Source organism: Oncorhynchus mykiss, chromosome 8 (assembly GCF_057628025.1).
Source record: "Oncorhynchus mykiss isolate SJ-2025 chromosome 8, ASM5762802v1, whole genome shotgun sequence".
NCBI classification, from domain to species: Eukaryota; Metazoa; Chordata; class Actinopteri; order Salmoniformes; family Salmonidae; genus Oncorhynchus; species Oncorhynchus mykiss.
This window is the reverse complement of record NC_143029.1, coordinates 33,153,095-33,177,500: the sequence shown is the minus strand read 5'-3', so window position 1 is coordinate 33,177,500 and position 24,406 is coordinate 33,153,095. Positions and strand designations below refer to the sequence as shown.

Genomic DNA, 24,406 nt, shown 5'->3' with positions numbered 1-24,406 from the left:
AAAAGTGATAGAAAGCATTCAATTCTGAACAGGAACGAGCTGAAGGGAATTTGTGCCGTTCTGTGTCGGAGGTGCGGCAGTCAGTGTTCCGTACACACAGGCAGTGTATCACGCTCACACTCTTGTGCTGTTGGCCTGCACACAGACGTAGAGACACACGCGTGTGCGTGAACATACACACAAACGCACACACACGTTCACAGCCCACATCCTAACAGGATTTCAGGTTGAGTGTGAGATCTTCATGCAAGGTTGCAGACAGATGAGCAACGATGAGAGAGCTGAGCACTTGATAGGGGAGAGAGTGTGAGAGAGAGAGAGAGAGAGAGAGAGAGAGAGAGAGAGAGAGAGAGAGAGAGAGACTCCATTTGCTGCTGCGTTTCTCCGTTCAGCCATTCAGAATCAAGCTTTTACAGGCAAGTCCACACTGTGGTGAAAAGTAATACCAGCCAAGGATATTGGTGGACATTCAGACTTTCTCAGCTCGGGAACAAACAGAGAGAAAGAAGCAGAGACAAACCGCTATATACTATAATAACTCTCTGGTTGCTTGGTGGCTGCAATAAGTTGTTTATCTTTGTTTTGGAACATATTTGCCTCCTGCTGTGCATCAGGGGACTTAGTCAAAACAATGGAATGGAACCAGAGAGGTTAGAATGAGGATGCTGCCGTTCGTAAGTCTTGTTCACAGATTGGAATCAGCCAGGTTGGTTTGGTACCGTAACAGTGGCTACTTCACTGCTTCACTAACTCTCGGATCATCACGGTCTTGGCATAAGGATAACAATGACTTGTAGAACTCTGCTTCGTCACCAAAGCTCCACGAGTGATGACAGCCAACCAAGACCACAGAGCGACGCCCACCGCTGATCGTGACCCTCTTTCTGCTTGCCACCGCTAATGCGATCGTTTTCATGCCATGACGTGTGTGATATTCTTGTTCTTTTATTGCCTTTGCAGATCATGACTCTGGAGGGGGAGTTTTGAAGTGCCCGCTGCTGAGGAAGCCCAACCAGTTGCGCTCTGAGGAGGCGGAGGCGTGCTTTTGAACCAAGGTGTTGCCCCACCCAACCCAGCTGATACCAGGTAACACGGCGGATGTACTGTAGATGCTCGACTCGGTTGTATTTGCTCCTTGTCGTTGGGAGATACTCAGAAGATTGTAGGTTATTATCAACTGCGCAGAGAAACTCTATGCAGCTCTATGAAATAACTCAAAATAAGTTCTGTACCCAGAAGTACCGTCTGTATTACGGTGTATGTGTTGCTGTATACAGCCCGTGGCCTTATCACCAGAGAAACAGAATCAAAACTAATGGCCCGCTTCCCATCCCTTTCTCTAAAGCAGATGGAGGTGGACGCGGTTGAGAAGCACCACCGGACGCGTTCCAAAGGGGTCCGAGGTACGCTACGACAACAGTACAGTGTGTCTGTCACTCTAAACGGCCTGGAGCGCTAGCTATTGTCCACCCCACCACCAACGCCGCCACTCTGCCCCCTCCCTCTCTGTCAGCCACCTGGGCTCATATTTGGGGACATCAAGTGGGGACATCAAGTCAGAGTGACTGTATATCCGGGTTGTATGTCTGGGCGGCAGGGTAGCCTAGTGGTTAGAGTGTTGCACTAGTAACCGAGAGATTGCAAATTCAAATCCCTGAGCTGACAAAGTACAAATCTGTCGTTCTGCCCCAGAACAGACAGTTGACCCACTGTTCCTAGGCCGTCATTGAAAATAAGAATTTGTTCTTAACTGACTTGCCTAGTTAAATAAAGGCAATATATATATATATATATATATACTCAGTGTAAAATGAATCTGATATGCTGTCGACTGTACTGAAAGGGCTCTATTCCAATTAGGAGAAATGCATGATGGATCCTGTAGTCTTTGTTTGTCCTAATTAGCCATTTTTTACTGCTATTGTTATGTTTGTTGTCTATAGGCTAGACAGTATAGACAGTAACTGTATCTGATTTGTCAATCTCTCTCTCTAGTTCCGGTGGAGACGGCAGCACAGGAGTTATTCAGGTCAGTGCATCTTTCATTCCTGCGTGCTTTACTTAGCCTGAGTGCCAGCCTGTTTCTGCCCTCCTGCCCTCCTGGCAAGAGCACAAACTGATCTGGGACCAGGCTTTACTGACACTGAGTGGTCAACGGTTACATATCCTAATATGGACACCATATTCACATCATAGCCACATTGACTTGAGGCCCAGCACTGCTGACGGTGTCTTTACAGTCTTGCTCTAATCATTTCCTCGGCTGTCAAATTTGGACAAGGATCAAGTGTTTAGTTAATAATTACTTCTATGCCGTCACTGAACAGATTCTAAATGAGTGATTATTTGCCTCGAAATGCTCATTGCCACTGTAGAATAAACCAATGTTATATTGGGGAAAACAAGCATTATAACACACTCTGTAATCGTAATAGTGTTTTCTGTCTGGCCAGTGGCCCGAACAGTCTATATCGCTAAATAGCCTTCTCCCTCTTGATGGCATTCCTCAGTGTAGACCCCCTAATCCCTAATCTCTCCCCGCCGGTTCCCTGGCTGAAGGGAGAGAGCGCACACAAACACACAAACACACACACACACACACACACACACACACACACACACACACACACACACACACACACACACACAGATACACAAGCATATACACTCACAAGCATGCGCACACATCCACAGACAAATGCATGAACACACATCCACACCGTTCCCTCGAAATAGGTTTTTCATCAGACGATCGATCCATGTTCAGGGCCAGGGCTGCAGACGTCAATAATGCCAAATTTAGCGGTCGATGAACACTCCTGCCGTTCACAGACTCATTTATGAGTCTGCTCACCTTGGGGGGAGAGAGAGCTGCTGCTCTGTTCTACCTAGCACAGTCGGCGCTCTTTTCGCGGCGGATGATGCGTGACGGACATCCGCCACCGTGGCGTCCGTATTCGGAGGTCGTCAGTTGTCAGGCAAACTCCTAATATGGACAGTGTACACCTCAGATGTAATGTAATCTACCTGATGGGATGGTGGTGAGAGTGGGCCGCGGCTGAACGGGCCAAATGGAAACATCTAGTTCCTATGGGTGTTCCAAAGGACGGTCAACACACTGTTCCTTCAGAGGGGCACTTTAACTTTGGCAGCCACAGCTGTCCTAAAGAAGCCCAAGGCGGACGGGCTGTTATGAAATATGCAGTGAAGTGAGTCACCGCCTGGCCTGAAGGCTGCTGGCTGTGTGTTTCTCACTACATGAATAATACAGACCTGCTCTGGTCCATTGCCCTGGGTTGTGTGTTATGTCATGCACACACATGTTGAGTCCTATCTGTGTGTGAGGGAATGGTTGTTGCGTCCGTGTTGCGTCTGTGGGGGGTTTGTACATGCCTGTCGTGCCACGCAGTGTGTTGACTCCTATGTCTCTTCCTTCTGTGTCTGTAGCTGCCCTACTCCAGGATGTGATGGAAGTGGACATGTCAGTGGCAAATACGCCAGACACCGCAGGTAAAAGATCCTTCTTCACTCCCCAAATCAGCCGCACTTTTCCTCCCCCACTCGCTCGCTCACTCACTCACTCACTCACTCACTCACTCACTCACTCACTCCCTCACTCACTCCCTAACTCACTCACTCACTCCCTCACTCACTCACTCACTCACTCCCTCACTCACTCACTCACTCAGCCCTCATTGAGCTATCACGGACCAATCAAGCAAGCTCTTCAGTTCCAGGTCATTGTTCCTGCACCTAAAACAAACCTGCAATTGCAATCACTGGCTGTGAAAAGTTGATTGCAAAATGTGTCACTATATCTGAGGTCTGTGTTGGATTGAGGAGGGTTGATTATGGTTGCGCAACACCAACTCTTTCTTTGATTTGCTGTGGTGATTCAGCCTCAGCCAGCCCGGGCCAGCCAGAGACTTACAGGAAGTGTACGTGTTCATTCAGACAATACAATATATAGAGAGAGACTATGGCTATCTTCCATAGTTGGATAGATCGGGGGGGGGGGGGAAACAAGGTCGTTTTGTACTTCAAGAGCTGTGGACCCAACCTTTGTGTTGTAATCTTGGATGTTATCAAGGCTTTGTTTACCAGTTTATAGTCTGTTATCTCTTCAAGCTCACCCGAATACTTCCACATGTCATGTCAATGATCAAATGTCAGATTGATGTTAAATAATATAATGTCTGCTATTTAGCAGCCGCTTTTATCAAAAGCGGCTTACAGTCAGACGTGCAAACATTTTGAGTACAGATGGTCCAGGGAATCGAAACCAGTATCCTGGTGTTGCAAGCACCATGCTTTACCAGCCGAGCTACAGAGGAGGTAAGAGCAAATATACTTGTCTTGACAGCTGACCTGTCACCAGATCTTCCTAGAGTCCTCCTCCACTCAGGGCATGTTTAAACAAAAGCCTCTCCACTTGATGCTATTTACGCCCCAGACGTAGGCTAGAGAGATTGATGCCTGTGTCTTCGGTGTCACCTCATCAAGGCACCCCCCTGAACCAGCGGGCTGGAATTGCATTTGGTGCCACAGACGAATGACACCTGCATCAGACCTCTCTCTCTCCCAAAGACCCAGGGTGATGATTTACCCACAAATAGAGGGGCATGCTGGGAAGAAAGCTGAGAGGGAGAGGTGCGTGTGTTTTTGTGTGTGTGTGTGTGTGTGTGTGTGCATGCGTTGTTGTTAAGGCTCGGAGGGGGGGGGGGGGTGTTCGATCCTGGGGCGGCCCTGTTTAAAAAAATAACAGTTGATTGGTTCGTTTTGGCAGTTGGTTGTTCATAGTTCCAGCGCTGATGATAGGTTTACAGTAGCCTACAACTGTACAGTGACTTTACACTGATAGAAAACCCGACTAATGTGGTTATGCTGTATCTTCCAGTTTCAACTAAGATGATTACGAGCACGAGAGATGCAAAGTTATTGTTTTTGTCGTTACTACAACTGTGCTACTAGCCTGAGCTCTGCTGTCATATTCCATCTCTCCTGTCCCCCCCTTTCCCCCCCCCCATGCCTGTTAGGAAGGTAACCAAAGTCACCCAGATGTAGTGACATACAGTGCCTGAAAGTATTCAGACCCCTTGACTTTTCCCACATCTTGTTACGTTACAGCCTTATTCTAAAATTGATTAAATAGCTCCCCCCCCCACTCATCAATCTACACACAATACCCCATAATGACAAATCAAAAACAGGTTTTTGCAAATGTATGAGAAAAATGTATTCAAAATTAAAAAATGAATTTAAATGTTACATATTACCTTTACAAATACAGGCATGCCTGTACATGTGGAGTTCATCCCTTTCTTCTCTGCAGATCCTCTCAAGCTCTGTCAGGTTGGGGCGCTAGGTAGCCTAGTGGTTAGAGCGTTAGAGCGTTGGACTCGTAACCGGAAGGTGGCAAGAACGAATCCCCGAGCTGACAAGGTACAAATCTGTCGTTCTGCCCCTGAACAGGCAGTTAACCCACCGTTCCTAGGACGTCATTGAAAATAAGAATTTGTTCTGAACTGACTTGCCTAGTTAAATAAAGGTTAAATAAAAAAGGTTGGATCCAGAGATGTTCGATTGGGTTCAAGTCCAGGCTCTGGCTGGACTCAAGAACATTCAGAGACTTATACTGAAAATAGGACTTTGCTCCTTTCATCTTTCCTTCAATCCTGACTAGTCTCCCAGTCCCTGCCACTGACAAACATCCCCACAGCATGATACTGCCACCTCCATGCTTCACCGTAGGGATGGTGCCAGGTTTCTTCAGACGTGATGCTTGGCATTCAGGCCAAAGAGTTCAATCAGAGAATCTTGTTTCTCATGGTCTGTGAGTCTTTAGGTGGCTTTTGGCAAACTCCAAGTGGGCTGTCATTTGCCTTTTACTGAGGAGTGGCTTCCATCTGGCCCCTCTACCACAAAGGCTTGTTCGATAGAGTGCTCCAGAGATGGTTGTACTTCAGGAAGGCTCTCCCATCTCCACAGAGGAACTCTAGAGCTCTGCCAGAGTGACCATCGGGTTCTTGATCACCTCCCTGACCAAGGCCCTTCTCCCCTGATTGCTCAGTTTGGCCAGGCAGCCAGCTCTAGGAAGAGTGTTGGTGGTTCCAAACTTCATTAATTTAAGAATGATGGAGGCCACTGTGTTCTTGGGGACCTTCAATGCTGCAGTGGTACTCTTCCCCAGATCTGTGCCTCGACACAATCCTGTCTCGGAGCACTACGGACAATTCCTTCGACCTCTTGGCTTGGTTTTTGCTCTGACATGCACTGTCAACTGTCGGACCTTATATAGACAGGCGTGTGCTATTTCAAATCTTGTCCAATCAGTTGAATTTACCACAGGTGGACTCCAATCAAGTTGTGGAAACATCTCAAGGTTAGTCAATGGAAACAGGATGCACCTGAGCTCCATTTCGAGTCTCAGAGCAAAGGGTCGAATACTTATGCAAATCATGTATTTCTGTTTTTTATTTTGAATACATTTGCAAACATTTCTAAAAACCTGTTTTCGCTTCGTCATTATGGGGTATTGTGTGTAGATCGCCAACTTAAAAATAAATCTATTTCAGAATAAGGCATGTAACAATATGGGGAAACAGTCAATGGGTCTGAATACTTTCCGAAGGCTCTGTAATGTGATTCATTTGAAACCAGGCAGCCTATAGTGTGAAAGAAGTGGAGGAAGAGGTAAAGCCGTGGAGGGGGACGGCTGTGTCTGGGTGTAGTAATGAGAATCACTGTCGCCCACACCACCCACACATGCGCATGCATGCTTGCACTCACTCACGTTCCCGCACACACTGGGAAGACGATGCTAGCTATTGAAGAGTCTGGCGCCATTAGAGCAACCTCAAACAGGGTCTACTGTTTGTCTGCTACAGCCCTGCTCTGTGAAGTAATACATGAGACAGAAAGAGAGAGAGAGAGGTTGGATGACGGATGAATGAAGGGAGGGAAGGAGAGAGACAGAGAGGAGGCTGGAATAAGGAAGGATAGAGATTGAGATTGAGAGAGAGAGAGAGAGAGAGAGAGAGAGAGAGAGAGAGAGAGAGAGGGCAACAAAAACAGTGGGAGAGAAATAGAGAAGTAGGCCGGCTAAGGCATCACACATGCCTACATTTCCACTGATCATATCAGATGTGTGCAGTTGAGGTTCTAAAGTACTTTCTCCTATGTGACAGTGTGTGGCTCAGATGTCAGACAAGCCATTGGTATGCTGGGTAACTACCCTGGTCTCAGAGGGTTTGGATCCAGTTCTGCATCACAGGACTGAGTGTCATTTCTGGTTCACTGCAGCAAGTCACTGCACTGACTAGTCACATGTGTTCTGATTCGATTCCCAAAATGGGGAAGCAGGGAAGATGGTGTGGAACCAACCAAAGGGACATGAAGGGAAGAGATGGTTTCTGCCTGTTAAATATTAAGGATTAATCCTTCACCTTAGCTCTGGTTGGCTCTCCTCCCTGCAGTCTTGCAGCACACAATATGACAGGTTCTAGAGAGAGAGAGAGAGAGAGAGAGAGAGAGAGAGAGAGAGAGAGAGAGAGAGAGAGAGAGAGAGAGAGAGAGAGAGAGAGAGAGAGAGAGAGAGAGAGAGAGAGAGAGAGAGAGAGAGAGAGAGAGAGAGAGAGAGAGAGAGAGAGAGAGAGAGAGAGAGAGAGAGAGAGAGAGAGAGAGAGAGAGAGAGAGAGAGAGAGAGAGAGAGAGAGAGAGAGAGAGAGAGAGAGAGAGAGAGAGAGAGAGAGAGAGAGAGAGAGAGAGAGAGAGAGAGAGAGAAAGATTGAGTGAGAGAGCAACAAAGACAGTGAGAGAGAAATAGAGAAATGGGGCGGTTGAAACGCCTACATTTCCACTGATAGCATCAGATCTGCAGTAGTTGATGTGTTACATTTAAATGAATTATAAAGAAAAAAGTGTGAAAATGTATACTATTGTAAATCACTCTGAATAGGAGTTTCTGCTAAATGACTCAAATGTAAAAATGTAACAAACAAATCTGTGCATACATGAATCTAGAACTAATCACAGGCTACACATCTAATCACGGTGTAAATTAAAGCCCATTTTTGTGCTATATGTTGACATCGGCACATACAATATTCTCTCTGTTAAATATTTCTGATTTGGCGTGTCATCGTTTTATTACATGTCTTCTCCATTACCCATAAATCCTGAGAACATAAAGTCTTATTATTTGGTCTAAAAGTGAAATACTTCCTTCCTAAATCCACTGGTTGGTAGTGAGCTGATGGGGGTCTATGGTGAGCAGCTTTTGTGCGGGTGGGACTGCCATGTCTAGAGCTGGCGCTCAGTAATTGCCTAGGCTTTATGCAGATGAGGTTGAGTGCAATCTCTCACTCCCTCTCCCTCCCTCCATCCCTCACCCTCTCTCACACACTGACTCTCTCTCTCTCTCTCGCTCGCTCGCTCGCTCTCTCTCTCACTCACAACCCACCTCACTCCCACTCTCTCTATGTCTGTCTCTCTGTCTCTATTTCTCTCCCACTCTCTCTCTATCTGTTCTAAATTTTTTTGCCAGGCCATCATTGTAAATAAGAATTTGTTCTCAATTGACTCGCCTGGATAAATATCTCTCTCTCCCTTTTTCTATCTCGCTCTCCACCTCCCTCCCTCTCCCCCGGTTGATGCATGACTCATATGGACTGAGCCTGCGAGTGGTATAATTCTGGTCCTGACAGGTAGCACTCACTAAAACGCTGGGAAGGGAGCCAAGAGCTGGTAGCAGGCAGGCGAGGCGAGGTGAGGTGAGGCGGGGGCATAGTGCTGCAGAATGGCCTCTCAATGTGGAAAGTGAGGACAGCCTGCCTAGGCATTGAGACAGAGTCACTCCACACACCTAGCATTTGCGTTGCCTTTTGTGAGAGCTACTTGCAACAGGCTTTTATTCCATCCAAGCTGTTGTCTTTTCTCACTTGGAGATCGTGGCCGGGTGTACGTTGGGTTGTGTTCCTCCGATTAAAATAAACGGGGTGTAATTACATTTTTTGTTGTTATATTTTTTTAATACCGTGGAAACATGCTGAAACCAATCATGTTTAATTCTGAGTGATGATAACATCTTTTCATATATTAGGGAATATAACGATATATGGTCTATACTTGGCATCTAGGTTTCTTACTTATGAGTTGCACATATTAGGATATGGGGAGGGGAATGCTATAGTATTACGATAGACATTACTGTAGTATTTACTGTATTTGTTTTTGTGGACTGTAGTATACTGTAGTATTTACTGCAGTATTCTTCAGTATACTAAAACATTCTCTAGTAAATAGATGGGCCTTGAAGAATCATATTCTTGTTTAGCTAACCAACAGATGGGCCTTGAACTGTGTGGGAGATTCATGTCATTTTGTCCTCAACTCTCAAGTTTCAGGTTGTATTAGTCGCATGTCGAGGACACACATGGTATACACTGTCCAACAAAATGCCTACTTGCAGGTTCCTTCTCAACAACGCAACAGCAATAAGAACGAATAAACATTTTAGCATGAGTATAATACGGAAAGGCACAATTTATAGTCCAATATTTACACGTTTTGTGGAAGTGGGGATTGGGAGGCACGTCTTTTTTTGTTACACAGTATGTTAATCTAAGGGTCTGAGGGGTTTGTTTGTAGTCTATTTCTGTTTACGGATTTATCCATAACTGTTTTCCACTGTGAATCTCATCCAGAGGTCTTTTTATGATTTATGGACTTGTGTGCTTTTTTTTCTGTGAAGCACTATACTGTCTCTTCACACAACACTATGACATGAGGTTCTCGTCCATCCTCCTCAATCTCCTCTGCTGCTACGATGACAAAGATAACATTTATACTGGTTGCCTGTATGTGTCTGTGTGTGTGTGTGTGTGTGTGTCTATGTGTGTTTGTGTGTCTATGTGTGTTTGTGTGTCTATGTGGGTATGAGGACTTTTTTGCATCAGTGATGGGTGTTGTAGGTTGGCTGATGACATTGGTCTGATGGATGTTCTTGTTCAGACACATCAGAGGACCTGAGCTGAGGAGGACTCATTCTGACCAAAGTTGTCTATTATATTGACAAGATATTTGAGTGGCCAACCATTACGAAACTTCTATTCGATCAAATAAGCTTCATAGAGCACATTAACGATGACATTTTTGGTCACCAAATTTGACACTATCATTTACCTCCATACATAAATTCTTCACTTCGTGGTCTTATTTTTGTGGACAGATTTTGGGCGGAGTAAACCCTCTTGCTTCATCTCTTCCTCTCTGTCCTGACTCAAGATTTCACTAGTACTTCCTGGATCCATTATTCTTAGCCACACCATTGCAGCATGGAAAATGTAGTCAATGCTGACTGGACATGTATTCAAGGCATTTATCTGCTTCTTATCTGTCATATATTAAAAATAGTAAATAAACAGTTAATATAAAACACATATTCAAATTAAATACTCCAACAGACCAATCAAGCACGGTTGTCAGATACTCTTATTAATGACATTCCATAACATTCATTATTCGTCTTCAGGAATTGTAGTCAATCCCTGCAGCCTGTTGGTTGTTGGTTGTACGTGTTAGATAGCCAGAGAATCTCCATCACAGTGTTCTACAGACATATATTGTGTGTTGCCTATGCAGTGGGGAGGAACTGAGGGCACCTGCGCTGCAGTGTGACATCCAGAGTCCTCCAGAATGCAGAATACCAGCTCTGCTTCTGTTCTGCTTTTGGGGAGGGAGAAAGGGTGAGAGGGAGGGGAAGAAGAGGAGAGAGGGCGATGTCTGTCAGCCTCAGAATCACTGCTCTCCTTCTCTCTCTCTCTCTCTCTCTCTCTCCCGCGCTGTCAGTCTGCTCGGATGGCAAATTCCACTTCTGAGGGGGAGATCACCATGGTGACAGCGCTGTGCCACACATGCCTGTGGATGCTGCTGCAGTATAGGGCACAGAGAGCAGGGCGCTCCTATGGCAACTCATATACAACGAGAGCCGCACGCCGCTCTCGCCCACACACCCCTGTGGTGCCATGAGCCGTTATGGCAATGTGCAGCTAGTGAACAGTGTTTATGATGGGATGGAAACTGCCGGAACATGACTTTGGTAACCCAACCAATTAAAGGAGACAGGTAACGTTGCAACAATTCAGAAATTCAGTTGAGACTATAAACCTGTACAGCACCAATCCCATAGAAATTTTAGAAATTGTTAGCTAAAAAAAGAGATTTCTGTATTTCCTACTTTGACGGAGCTAGATTTGATATGCCTCGATAGAGGCTACTGATGACAGAAGCTCCAGAAAAGGTTCAGGTTCTAAAAGGCTCTAACTTTATGATTTCCTTCAGGCATCAGAGGACTAAACCAGAGGATTTGTTCTACAGGAGATTTCTCTGAGGGAAGTCATTATTATCTCCCCAGCACTGAAAGCCTTATAGACATCTCTTATCCCTCCCTCCCTCCCTCCCTCCCTCCCTCCCTCCCTCCCTCCCTCCCTCCCTCCCTCCCTCCCTCCCTCCCTCCCTCCCTCCATCCCTCCCTCCACATAATTACAGCACAATCCCTCTCCAACATGTCTGCAGTGTTCCCTTATTCAAATGTGTCTTAATTACCTGTGGAATTTTAATTGGCGTGGCCTGCCTGTGGGAGACGTTGAGGTGTCCAAGGTCATACTGAGCCGAACACACACACGCACACACATGCACGCACAAGTACGCTTGCAAGCAAACACACACACACACACACACACACACCCGTGCGCACACACACACACACACACACACACACACACACACACACATACACACCCGTGCGCACACACACACACACACACACACACACACACACACACACACACACACACACACACACACACACACACACACACACACACACACACACACACACACTGAGACAGATGACAGTCTGCACCCACAAGCTGTTTGCCTAACAGCTATAAGATAAATAATATTGGTTAACCCAGAACTAAAGTCTTGCGAAATTGGTCAGATGCTCGATTAAGTTCTGGGTCCATGCATTAATTGAAGAGATGGAACGAGAATCGGAACCAGAACAAAGAGCTCCACCCTCTCTCTTTGCAAGTTGCAGACAAGTCTATGGGCCAAATGTCCCCTCCTCTTTCCCAAATTTCGAAAGATGCTAACACCTGTAAAATAGTGATTTCTCCAAGGCACTGGAACTAATGCTGTTGGTAATCTCACGCATCCCATTGTACCGTGACAGATCCAAGGTGCCATTTATGTTTACATGTTATGTCCACAAGAGATTATAGGATAAAAGGAGAAGAGGAAGAGAGGGATCATGCGAGGGGAAGACACCAGGGCAAAAATAAATGTCAGACGAATGCAAATGAAAAGGGATCCCTCTCTGACCACAGCCTGTGCTCTCCCCGCACATCTTTGGCACCTTCTTTTTGTTCTTACTCTCTAGTCTGTACAGCTGAGTCGACAATAAGAAACGGATCTACCAGTTGGACGTGTGATACGTTGTGTGTGGGGCGGTTGTATGTGTGTACCCTAACTGTTGTGTACGATTCAAAATGGAGCAGAGATGGAGAGGCCCATTAGCTGGGAAGGCGTTGTTGTTGTGCCCGATTGCCGGTGGTCCTTCAGTCTGACCGAGACTGACGATTTGCACACATTAGGGCAGTCTAGGCCGGATCCATTGGCTGAGTGAGAGGGCGGATAAACGGCGGTAAAAGAGAGTAGAAATGTGGGCCATTTCACAGCCCGATGACTCCTAACCAAGCATGTGAGCTGCATGCACGACTGTGAGGAAAATATACAGGACGGATGGGCCTCTACAGAGTATGACCGGTGTTCATAGTCAAGTTGTTATGTTTTGATGCGCATACAATAGAAAAACATTGGACAATGTATGATTGTTTGCCTGGAAATTCTCTATAAAAGAGACAATGACAATACATTTGAAATCTCACTATGTCTGACCGGAGTTTCAGGTGTGGTCCTGCTTGTCTAGCCTGGGATCCACACTGAACATCGCTCTGTTTTACTGTTGTTTCACTTCAACAATAATGAAACATATGATATTGAGTGTGGATTCCAGGTACACTACTTCTAGTCTACATTTTCACACAAAGAACTGTGGCATATCATCACTGTCTATTCTAGTCTCATTGATAAAGAACACAAACCTACTCTCCCTTCCTCAATACAAATAAGCCCTTTCATATGGAAATGGAGTAATTGATTCCCCAAAACCCACATTAAAACCTTGTATAATTGCAATCGCTGTTTTGGAGCAATTAAAGTGGAATTTCTCAACAGCTAATGATTATTATGGGATTTGTGTAATTGAGGGCTGGTTGAATAAGCTTTTGGTTTGGAGGCTTGAGTCTTCGAAACTAAGTCTTCTGGCTTTCCGCAATGCAGTGGCTTTTGGGAATTTAAGTGAAGTAGATCATGCATGTTCCCAAAATTACGGTATGTAAAATAGGTTTGGAAATATGTATTTCCGTTCTTGTTTAGTTGATATTATGCAATGATTGACGTCATCACAATGCTATTGCATTGTAATATGAAATAGAAATCATGTAATTTACCTTGATTGCCAGATTGCCAATATACTGCATCACGGTATCTAGATATCTCTACATTTCTAGTTATCTATATATCTCTAGACGTAGAACACTTACCTTACTAAGACCATTGAACAAATCTCTATTCCTCTCATGTCTTTTGTCTAGTGTCTATGGCTGCCCCCTGGCCAAGAAGAGGAAGACCCAGGAGAAACAGCCTCTGGAGCCTTCCCCCAAGAGGAGGCCCTACTTAACCCCTACCGACCCAGAGGTGAACCCTGCTGCCATCTTCCACTCCTATGAGCCTGAACCCATGGATGAGGGAGAGGAGAAGGAGCAGGGGGAGGTAGACGGGGAGATTCAGGAGGAAGGAGAAGAGGAGGAAGGGGAGGAGGGGGAAGAGGTAGAAGAGATAGAGGAGGAAGGATTTTCTGAGGATAACGGGGAGCTAGGTGAGGAAGAGGAGGAAGGAGAAGAGGCAGATGAGGAGGAGGAGGAGGTGGAGATGGAGGTAGTAGGGCCAGTGGAGGTGGAACAGGTGGAGGAAGGGATAGAGGAAGATGAGGAAGCAGATGATGGGGATGATGAAGAGCAAGAGGAAGGGGAGGAGGAAGAGGAACAGGAGGATGAGGGTGACGAAGATGAACATGAGGAGGAAGAAGAGGAGGAGGAGGAAGAAGAGGTCCAGAGTCACCATGAGCCAGGTGAGTCCATATTTCCAATGTTCTGTTTTCTGGGGAAATAAGAGGGGGTAATAGTGTTGGGTGGAGCTGGGAGTTATTTGCCACACTAATAAGCTGCCACTAGAAATGACATCCCTGAGTCTAGGATATACTTCTTATCAACGCGGTGCACCTTTGATGTGGCCAGTGAAAGCCATACCCAATCATGGCGAGATGGAGGCATAATATCCCAGAGAGAATTGAGTTGTTGAAATGGGACTGTCAGGGTGGAGGGAGAGAGGCATGATGGTCAATCTGGGAACATGTGGCCAATAGGGTCCTCGGGAGGAGAGGGGGTGTAGTAAGAGGTCCTCTACCTTCAGTGAACCAGATGCGCCTGCTCTCCCTCCATCAGCCCTCTCCCTCGCTCTCGCTCCCTCTGCGTGTCCTCAATCGTTTCTGACAGTGCCTTCAAGAGCAATGGAGAGAGGAGCTCTCTGAGTTATTTAACCCCCGTCCCCCCCCCCGTCCCCCGTCTCAGCGGACGTGTCACATGTGCTCAGTCTCCCCCCCCCCCCCTTCCTCCCATGGAAATGGCTTCTCTCGAGGATATTTTGGGCTCCCGAATCAGAACACCTCATATACGTCTCTCTCATTCCCTCCCGCTGTTTCATTTGCCGCTGTCCCTAAAACCAACACTGAAACGTATTAGGTGAGGGTGTTACATGGTTCTCAGAAGCTCTGGATGATATGTTTTGTGAAGAATGGAAGAATTAGAAAGCATTTGGTTCATTAGTATATACTTTGGATTTATTTGAGGGATTTTTTTTGGGGGGGGGGGCTCTAAAGTGCGACCAGTTTAGTATAAAAAATATTTTGCTATATGACCTGCGGTTTTAGTTTGGGAACACCAGTCCCTCCCAAAAGTCTCTCTCTCTCCCTCTCTCTATATATATATCTTTTATGATAAGGCTACTATTGTTTCCTGGGCGCAGATTCGTTAGCGTCATACTTGCACAATTTCTACAGCGAAAACTGTTAGTTTCTAGTCCAAACAGTTCAAAAGATCTGACCCATATTACTGACGCAATGTTTTTTCTTTGGGGGCCCGCATTTTACCCTCATAAACCATGTCGCGAGCGTTCAAAAACTATTTGCGGGTTGTTAACCATTTGTTGTACACCTTGTTCAGTCATGTTTGTTTTAGTTTTTGGGGGGTTTTTTAGAACCCTGTCTACAACATCAAACTATAAAAGGGGCAATCAGCAGTTGAAACAATAACAAAGGTTCCTCCCTGACACTGTTTCAGTAAAAAGCTGAGGGATGGGGTTGGTGTAATGTAACCACTCTCAAATGCAGCGCTAAGGATGCAAGGACTGAACACTCATGATATCAAAATGATAGTTTTAACCACGTTTTAAGACACCACCGTGGTTGTTTACATTTACTTTGTTTACAATCATTGGAGTAAAACACGGTTATCTTTTGGATTCTGATGGTGTACAGCAGTTGAACTAAGCTCATGAGGCATTTTCTAAGTTATATTAAGACATAAGTCCGAAAACGGACGTAGCAACTGCAGATTGTCCCTTAAAGCTCTCTAACATAATCAATTCAATGTGATCATTAATATCCAAACCAATATACATTAATACATTGAGGCCATTTAAGGGCTTAGTAGTCAGCAAACCTCACATAACTGGCATAAATGTTTTTGAAAAATGTTGAATATTATATTAATATCCCAAAGAATTAAACTATGACGGGCTAGTTCTTCATCTACCCAACTATAGTAAGGGCTGAAAGGTCTATCCTTCCTTTCCTGACCACAGAGAACCGGCACAAAAATGGCGGACAATCAAAGCATCACCCTACGGGACAGAAGGATAACATCAACAACAGTGCCCCTGGCCCTAACGTCGGCCCTAATGGTGAAGAGTATGAAAACTATGATGAGCTGGTGGCCAAGTCCCTTCTCAACCTGGGGAAGATCGCAGAGGACGCCGCCTACCAGGCCATGACCGAGTCAGAGATGAACAGCAACTCCTCCAACAGTGCCGGCGAGGACGATGATGATGATGATGATGATGATGATGATGATGAAGAGGGCAACGAGCGCGGCGGGGGCAGGAAGGGCAAGCTGAGCGTGGATCTGGACAGCGACGTGGTCAGGGAGACGGTGGATTCGCTCAAGCTGTTGGCGCAGGGCCACGGTGCTGTGCTCCCCGACGATGGCTACCCAGAAGGCACCGGTTTGGAGGATGGCAGGCATCCCAATGGGCGACCCCACCACCATGGCGTCAGGGGTCAGGCTGAGGAGAGCGAGGAGGAGGTGTGCCTCAGCAGTCTGGAGTGTCTGAGGAACCAGTGCTTCGACCTGGCCCGCAAGCTGAGCGAGACATCGCCTTCCGACCGCCTTGGACACCCCGGCCTGCAACACCACCAGGCCCATCAGAACCACCACCCTAACCAGTCCCACCACCACCTGCAGCATCAAACCGGCCACCACCACCACCAGGCTCAGCACCAGCCTCCGGCTCAGGCCCACCACCTGCCCAGGTACGAGAGCTGCCAGGAGGGCCAGCAGCCAGACGAGCGTGGGTCCCTGGAGCGCAGCTACTCGGACATGGTCAACCTGATGAAGCTGGAAGAACAGCTAAGCCCGGCCTCCAGGGGGGGCTACTCGGCCAGCTGCCACCAGGACGGGGACGAGGACACCACGTCGGTGGCCTCGGACCGCTCGGACGAGGCCTTCGACATGACCAAAGGCAACCTGTCCCTGCTGGAGAAGGCCATCGCCATGGAGTCAGAGCGAGCCAAGGTCATGAGGGATCGCATGGCCTCGGAGGGACATCATATGGTGGCCCGAAGGGACAATCATCATCACCACCACCACGGCGAGCACAGCCCCAGACAGAGCAGCGGGGCGGAGGAGCGCAAGTCCAGAATGCACCACGATGGGTCAAAGAGAGCATACTACCCTAAAGGTAACCACTCCCTGAAAATCTCAACACACCCATTCACGACATGTCAGCTAGTATCCTCACCCTGTTGTGTACAGTATTGATGATCCACACAGTGCTAACTGCATTTCAGTCAAACTGGACCGCCTCTGTATTTAATTAACACTCAAAGGCTAACAGGCCCTGGCCTACTGATAGTGTTTCAACAGGCACCAACAGGCCCCGCAGTAACAGACTTGCGTAACATCAAGCAGTATAACTGACGTCTTATTTCGCTCATGAATCTAATAACATTGGACGTTTGCTTGACCCCTGCCCAGTAGTTCAGCTCCTCGCTGGGAGTAGACGGACACATTTCCCCTGGCTGGTCTCAACGCTGCATATCGCAGTGGCAGCAGCAGCATCGACTGCAAGCTTATGTTGTTAAATAGGCCGGCATGCTAACATCAGAGGCTTGGCTTGTCAGGCATGAGTAATGGCAATCTGCAAGGCCCGTTAGGACAGCAAATCTCATCTGCGGGATTCCATCCACGGCCTATTTCTTTTAAATCCACTCTGATACACACCCCCACTGCCTGTGGGAGTGAGTCGTACCGTCTCTGTGTGTGCATTTATAGACCCATAAGAAAGCTTCAAAGCAGATCAGTGGGGAGCGTTTCAGACAGGGTCATTACGCTAGCATCAGGGGGGTGGCGGTGGCACATGGCGTTCATGATTGTTGGATTGTGATGCTGTGTTTTGAGTGACATTCCAATGGATACAAAGGACGTTGATCTAAAAGTGAAATACTGCAGATACTGGTCTGCTCTGATTGAACCAAAGGGGACATTTTAGTAGTTGAAATCCAAAGCCATTTGAAGTCATTTCTCTAGATAATTCTGCCCATTGTTCTAAGTCTCCAACAACACGTCTTGCCATCAGTAGCCACAGACCGTTGAATGGCACGATTCAAATCATGCCAGCGCGACTATTAATAAGGGCCACCCATCGTCGGTTATCACAGATATGTACTGTAATAGTATGTAATTATCTTCCATTAGCACAGGAAGTTAGTGGGGGGAATTCTCAAGGAATAGGATTAGTATGCATAATTTCAGTCTCGAGAACATATAGCTGGCTATACTATGTGTATAAGGCTCTGGTAGGACCCTACAGATCTGTCGACATGCTATTTGTTTTTTCCAAAGGCCATAATAACATTCTAAAAATCTATCCTCAATGAATCATTTTAAATTCAAAGTCTTCATCATCAAAGGAAGGGACTATGGCCTTTTTTCTAATGTTTGCCATGTAGTCGGGACTACTCATTAGTATTTCAGAATAAAACACATTTTGGGACAATGCTCATACACACAGTCTGTGCTCAACGTGGTTGGGTTTGAGCCGTGTCCTTGGGGGCACCATTGACGATTGGTGGAGATGGGGGCGATAGTGAGCTCCAGATATACACATGGGAGAACTGCTGATAAGCCAGTTTCACACAGGCTTAGTCATTCTGTGTTATCGCCATAGCGAGTGTACATTTTTTTATGAAATATGAAATTGCATTTCTGGGGTGTTGCGATTGAACAATTGCACCAATTTTCCTATGTGAGAGTGTGTGTGTGTGTGTGGGGGGGGGGGGGGGGGGGGGTTTCAAAGGGTTCTTCGGCTGTCTTCCAGGTAGACCAGTTTGGGTTCCTCTGTGGAAAACCAAAGGGGTTATACCTGGAACCAAAAAGGGTTATTTAAAGGGTTGTCCTATGGGGACAGCCAAAGAACCCTTTTAGGTTCTAGATAGCAACTTTTTTTCTAAGTGTTTGCTTCTTGCCACCTCCTAACTACTAGGGCCAATTTTGGGGGGATAATACTGTTAAAAACCCATATGAATTTATGACACTCTAAATGCAGTAAATTAAACAACAGTGTAATGAGACATTCCATTAATAGCGGTGACATACTGTAGTACCCTGGATGCAATGGTCACCTAGATAGTGAGATTACTTTTTAAACCCCCAATATTGTTCTTCTTGGTAGATTCTGCAAGGGGGGACAAGAAGGAGAGTAAGTGTCCGACCCCGGGCTGCGATGGGACAGGCCACGTCACGGGTCTCTACCCCCACCACAGGAGCCTGTCTGGCTGCCCCCACAAGGACAGGGTGCCACCAGAGAGTAAGTCCCATTGAAAACGTCTTATTTCCTGCTTGGGGAGACTGGATTGAGCATTGCCCTCCCATCGCCTGCATTTTTCAGTTGGATCTCATTTTCTGTTGAGTTTCTGGGTAACTCTTTTCCAGCAATTGCCCTTCAATGGTTCTTGTGTTGGGTTGACACACGAGGTCGTCTTCCGATCAGCATGGGGCTATTGGGCTGCACTCACTCTCTTTTGCTTTCACCCTGCTTGATCACTGTTCATGCCTGCATGCAAAGTAATGTCTCCTCCATAGACCAGATACCTAATGGCATGCACATCACTTTTGTGAGATGTTGACCAGACGTACCTCTAACTCTGCTTCAGTAAAGGACATAACGTACCATGTAACATTGGTTAGTACAACTAACGTCTGCCTAGATACCGTTTTCAATCCCACCTGATTGGTCTATCAAGATTCTGCCGAATGACTAACAACATGCCTGACTACCTCTGAATGCTGCTTGATTGAATCCATTCTTTTTTTGCTGCCTGCATGAGCATCAACGTTACATTTTAACAGTGCATGCCACTGTCTCCGCTCACTACCTAATAATAGTTGAACAATAACCACTGACTCTGGGTGCTCCTAACCCCTTGCTGTCTCTCACCTCTCCCTGTCTGTCCTAAGTTCTTGCAATGTATGAAAATGTTCTAAAGTGCCCTACTCCTGGCTGCTCGGGGCGTGGCCATGTCAATAGCAACAGGAACTCCCACCGCAGGTGAGTGGCTGGCAACTAGGCAGAGCATGCACTGGGAGAGACAATAAGAAATAAAATAGTGGAGTCAATGTATAGTCTGATAGAACATAATAATAAAAATGGTGTCTCTGTCCAAGATCTAAGAAAGAGAAAAAAGGGTTCAAAACGGGTATATGTGGGGGTGCCATAGGTGTCTGCCACGAGGTACAGGGTGAGGATTCTATTGTCAGCAGGTACAGTGCCTTCAGAATTCACACCCATTGACTTTTACACATTTTGTTGTGTTACAGCCTGAATTGAGACTTTGTGTCACTGATCTAGACATAATACCCCATAATGTCAAAGTGTAATTATTTTTTTGGCATTTGTCTACTAATTCATTAGACATTAAAAGCCTAAATAAGTACAGGAGTAAAAATTGTCACATAATAAGTTGCATGGACTCACTCTGTGTGCAATAATATTGTTTTTTGAATGACTACCCCATCTCTGAAACACACACATAAAATGTTCTGTAAGATCCCTCAGTCGAGAAGTGAATTTGAAGTATTTTTTATTCTGTGTTTTTTATTTTTTATTCTTCCTTCTTTTCTCTCTGTCAATTAGGTTAGTATTGTGGCGTAACAAGAATGTTATTGATCCATCCTCAGTTTTCTCCTATCACAGTCATTAAACTAACTGTAACTGTTTTAAAGTGACCATTGGCCTCATGGTGAAATGACAAAGTGGTTTCCTTCCTCTCCGGCAACTGAGTTAGGAAGCACGCCTGTATCTTTGTAGTGGCTGGGTATGTTGATCAAAAATGTAATTAATTCACTGCTCGACTCAGGGACCTTACAGATAATTGTATGTGTGTGGTCTTTTCATTTGTTATTCATTTGTAAACATTTCGAAAAACATAATTCCAATTTGACATTATGGGATATCGTGTGTAGGCCAGTGAAATTTTATATATTTTTTTATTCAGTCTGTAGCACCACAAAACGTGGAAAAAGGGGTGTGAATACATTCTAAAGGCACTGTACATTCTGTAGGTACGCAGACAAAATCACACACAAGGCATACACTATGAATACACAATGCACACACACACACACAAGCACGCACACAAACACACACCTCCCTCTCCACCCGCAGTTGCTGTAGGCCATGTTATATAGAACACATCTTGTGGGACTGGCACACACACACACTGTGTCGTCATTAGTAGGATTGGGGAGCAGTGCATAACAAAATGGAGAAAAAAAATGGAGATGTATAGCTTTTGTGTCTGTCGTTTCTCTCCTCCTCGCTGTTGTCATGGAAACTATGATACTGACAGCAGTCCTTCTGTCAGGTTGTCACATGGTCCTCACAGATTTCTCTAACACTTTGAAATGTGCGCGCCTGTATGCGAGTGTGCGTGTGTGCGTGTGTGCGTGTGTGTGTGTGTGTGTTACGGGGCTGGCCGTATAACATTTTTATTTCACTCATGGATATGAAATGATTAGGAGAGGCCCCCGGCACCACATTTGTCTCACACACAAAAGCAGCGACGGTTTGTTTGTGAGAACGACTGATTTGTATGTGTATGAACAGCCTGGTCTCATAAACTAGACGTAACATAGTAAACATAAATCAAATCAAATTAGTATGATATGTTACATGTGGTATGGTTACATAAGACAGAAGGTTATTTAAGGCAAAAACTATAGTAGGATGGTTGGTCGTGCCGGTTGGGTGGGTGTATAATGCAAATGTCTAGCAACCCAAAGGTTGCGTGTTCAATTCTGATCACAGATAACTTTAGCATTGTAGCTAATTAGCTACTTTGCAATTACTTACTACTTTTTAGCTAGTTTGCAACTACTTAGCATGTTAGCTAACCCTTTCACTAACCCTAACCTTTACCCGTTAACCTAAATCCTAACCTTAACCCTAACCTTAACCTTAAACCTAACTTTTACCCCTAAACTTTAGCCAGCTAACATTAGCACCTAGATAATGATAGCATTAGCCACATAGCTAACGTTAGCCACAACAAATTGGAATTTGTAACATTAAATGTTTAGCAAATTCGTAACATAATGGACAAATTGCAATTCTTAACATATTGTACCAATTGGAATCCGTAACATATCATACAAAAGGATGATGGGCATCCACTAAATAATACATACCATTCAAAACTTAACATATCAGTGTCCCAGATTTACATTTACTATGTTACGTCTACCACTGAGTCCAGGTTCGTTTGAAAAAATACTCTCATATACTGTAAGAAGTGCAAATGTGAGGGAGAAAGGGGAATAAAACGAGGAGAAAATAGAGGATGAGGAAGCAAGAGGGGGAGAGTTGATAGGGGAAGATATGAGGCTGTACAGTAGCTGGCATTGTGGTGAATTAGTTCTCCCCAATGTGCCTACACAGAATGCCTGAAAAGACTGAGGTATATAGCTAAGCTCAGCAGCCAGTACCCAGGCAGCCAATAACATGTATCTGCAAAGCTCCGGCTTTGCAATTAAGAACTAGGCCATAGAAAATACATAATTCATACGTGGGGCCCCATCATATAGCAGGACATTTGTAATTCTGTTTAAATCAAAGCCAAATTTAGCTGATTGACTGGATGTGTCTGTTATCGGTGAGGCAGACTGTGTAGGTGTGTGGGGGGGTACATGTCTGTGCAAGTGATGTGTGTGTGTGTGTGTGTGTGTGTGTGTGTGTGTGTGTGTGTGTGTGTGTGTGTGTGTGTGTGTGTGTGTGTGTGTGTGTGTGTGTGTGTGCTTGCTTGCGTACGTACATGCATTCGTGTGCATGTATGTGTGTGCTCTGGCCAATTAGGCCTCACTCTGTTTTGTGAATGCTGTTACAGTCTCTCGGGGTGCCCCATCGCTGCTGCAGAGAAGATGGTTAAAGTCCAGGAGAAGCACATCCCATGTGACGGGGGCCCCAAGTCCAACCAGGCTTCAGACCGTGTGCTGAGGTACTCACTCACACCCTCATCACATGACCACCACTCTCCCAGCCTTCCCGCTCATCCCAGTGCATTCCTGGTAGCCGTGAATGTAACCTCTGACCTGCATCAATCTCTCATACCTCATATAGACGTAGAAAGGGAGAACATACGGTAACATCATGTACATTGTACATACAATAGACAGGACATAGCCAACCGTAGTAGCTCTCATGATTTTGCTCTTACAAATGAAGTCCCCCTAGTGGTTCAGTGAGGACGTACACCATGCAGTCAGACAGTCAGACCGCTCTCACCGCGTGTACACAAACACGGCCCCCCTGTCCATGGTTATCTTCCAGGCCAATGTGCTTTGTGAAACAGCTGGAGATCCCACAGTACGGTTACAAAAATAACGTCTCCACCAGCACGCCGCGCTCCAATCTGGCCAAGGAGCTGGAGAAGTACTCCAAGACCAGCTTCGACTACGGCCAAGGCTACGACAGCCAGCAACACATCTACGGTGGGGGGAAGAGAGGCCTGGTCCCCAAGCCCCAAGGACGGGACTTCTCGTCTAAGGGATATGACGGTAGGGAATGACTGCCTATGCACTCTCACGCATGCACACACACACACACACACACACACACACACACATGCAAGCACGCATGTTGGCACGTGCATTGCAGGCGCGCACACACACATGCACAAACCCAGGCAGGAACACAAACATTACTCCCAGGTTCTAGATCACTGCTAAGACAATGGGGTAAATGTGTTGAATAACTCTATGCAACACATATACAATGCAAAGAAACGATTGAAATGTGTATTCCTAAAGCCCAATTTTTGAGGCTATATTTCATTTCCATCAATTTGATACTGCACGGCATAGTTCATATTAGATGGAACAACTCCAATCCGGATTGGAGATAAGTATAGAACACCACCCATTTCTTTGGCCCTGATGCATTTTCAAGTTGCTGGATGCAAGGTTTTTCTCTCCCTGTAGCGTGGAGATGCTTTTAGGGCAGGTTTCTGGTTTCCCCCGGCTCGCTCACACACTCTGCTGCCTACAAACCCTTACTGTGAAGCCCGTATTCACCGCTCCCATCCCTCTCGCTCGCGCTCTCTCTCTCTCTCCCTCCTAGCACTCTCCTCGCGCTCTCCATCTCTGTCTCCCTCGCCTCGTTCTCCAACCAAGAGCACAATCATTTGCTCTGACACAGCATTCACCGTGGAGCAAACCATCCACTGGAAGAATTCTCTGTAGGTGTTAGAAATGATCTATCTACCTACCTTTCTATCTATATCTATATATACAGAATGTATATATATATATATATATATATATATATATATATATATATATATTCTTTACATTTTTCTATATTTCATGTCTTTTTATACATCTCTGAATTTTTA

The 24,406-nt window shown here is 45.8% G+C and overlaps 1 protein-coding gene and 1 long non-coding RNA gene across 30 annotated transcripts in view; one reads left to right on the top strand and one right to left on the bottom strand.

Annotated features, from left to right (window-relative positions):
- The window catches only part of myt1la (myelin transcription factor 1-like, a), a 50,761-nt gene that overhangs the window by 10,088 nt on the left and 16,267 nt on the right, over nt 1-24,406 (top strand). For 13 of the 29 annotated variants that reach the window (XM_090243230.1, XM_090243224.1, XM_090243227.1 and 10 more), the window contains exons 2-11: nt 961-1,086; nt 1,346-1,403; nt 1,996-2,029; nt 3,448-3,510; nt 13,719-14,254; nt 16,045-17,199; nt 19,192-19,326; nt 19,977-20,067; nt 22,901-23,011; nt 23,410-23,570. In XM_090243230.1, coding sequence (XP_090099356.1) covers nt 1,349-1,403; nt 1,996-2,029; nt 3,448-3,510; nt 13,719-14,254; nt 16,045-17,199; nt 19,192-19,326; nt 19,977-20,067; nt 22,901-23,011; nt 23,410-23,570 — 2,341 coding nt within the window. In that variant the 5' untranslated portion in view covers nt 961-1,086; nt 1,346-1,348. Of the gene's footprint in view, nt 1-960; nt 1,087-1,345; nt 1,404-1,995; nt 2,030-3,447; nt 3,511-13,718; nt 14,255-16,044; nt 17,200-19,191; nt 19,327-19,976; nt 20,068-22,900; nt 23,012-23,343; nt 23,571-24,406 lie in introns of those variants that run through there. The other 16 variants (XM_090243215.1, XM_090243222.1, XM_090243219.1 and 13 more) reach the window with 4 other exon arrangements.
- Nucleotides 1-24,406, bottom strand: part of LOC149981504 (uncharacterized) — a 205,070-nt gene that overhangs the window by 171,883 nt on the left and 8,781 nt on the right. The window lies entirely within an intron of this gene.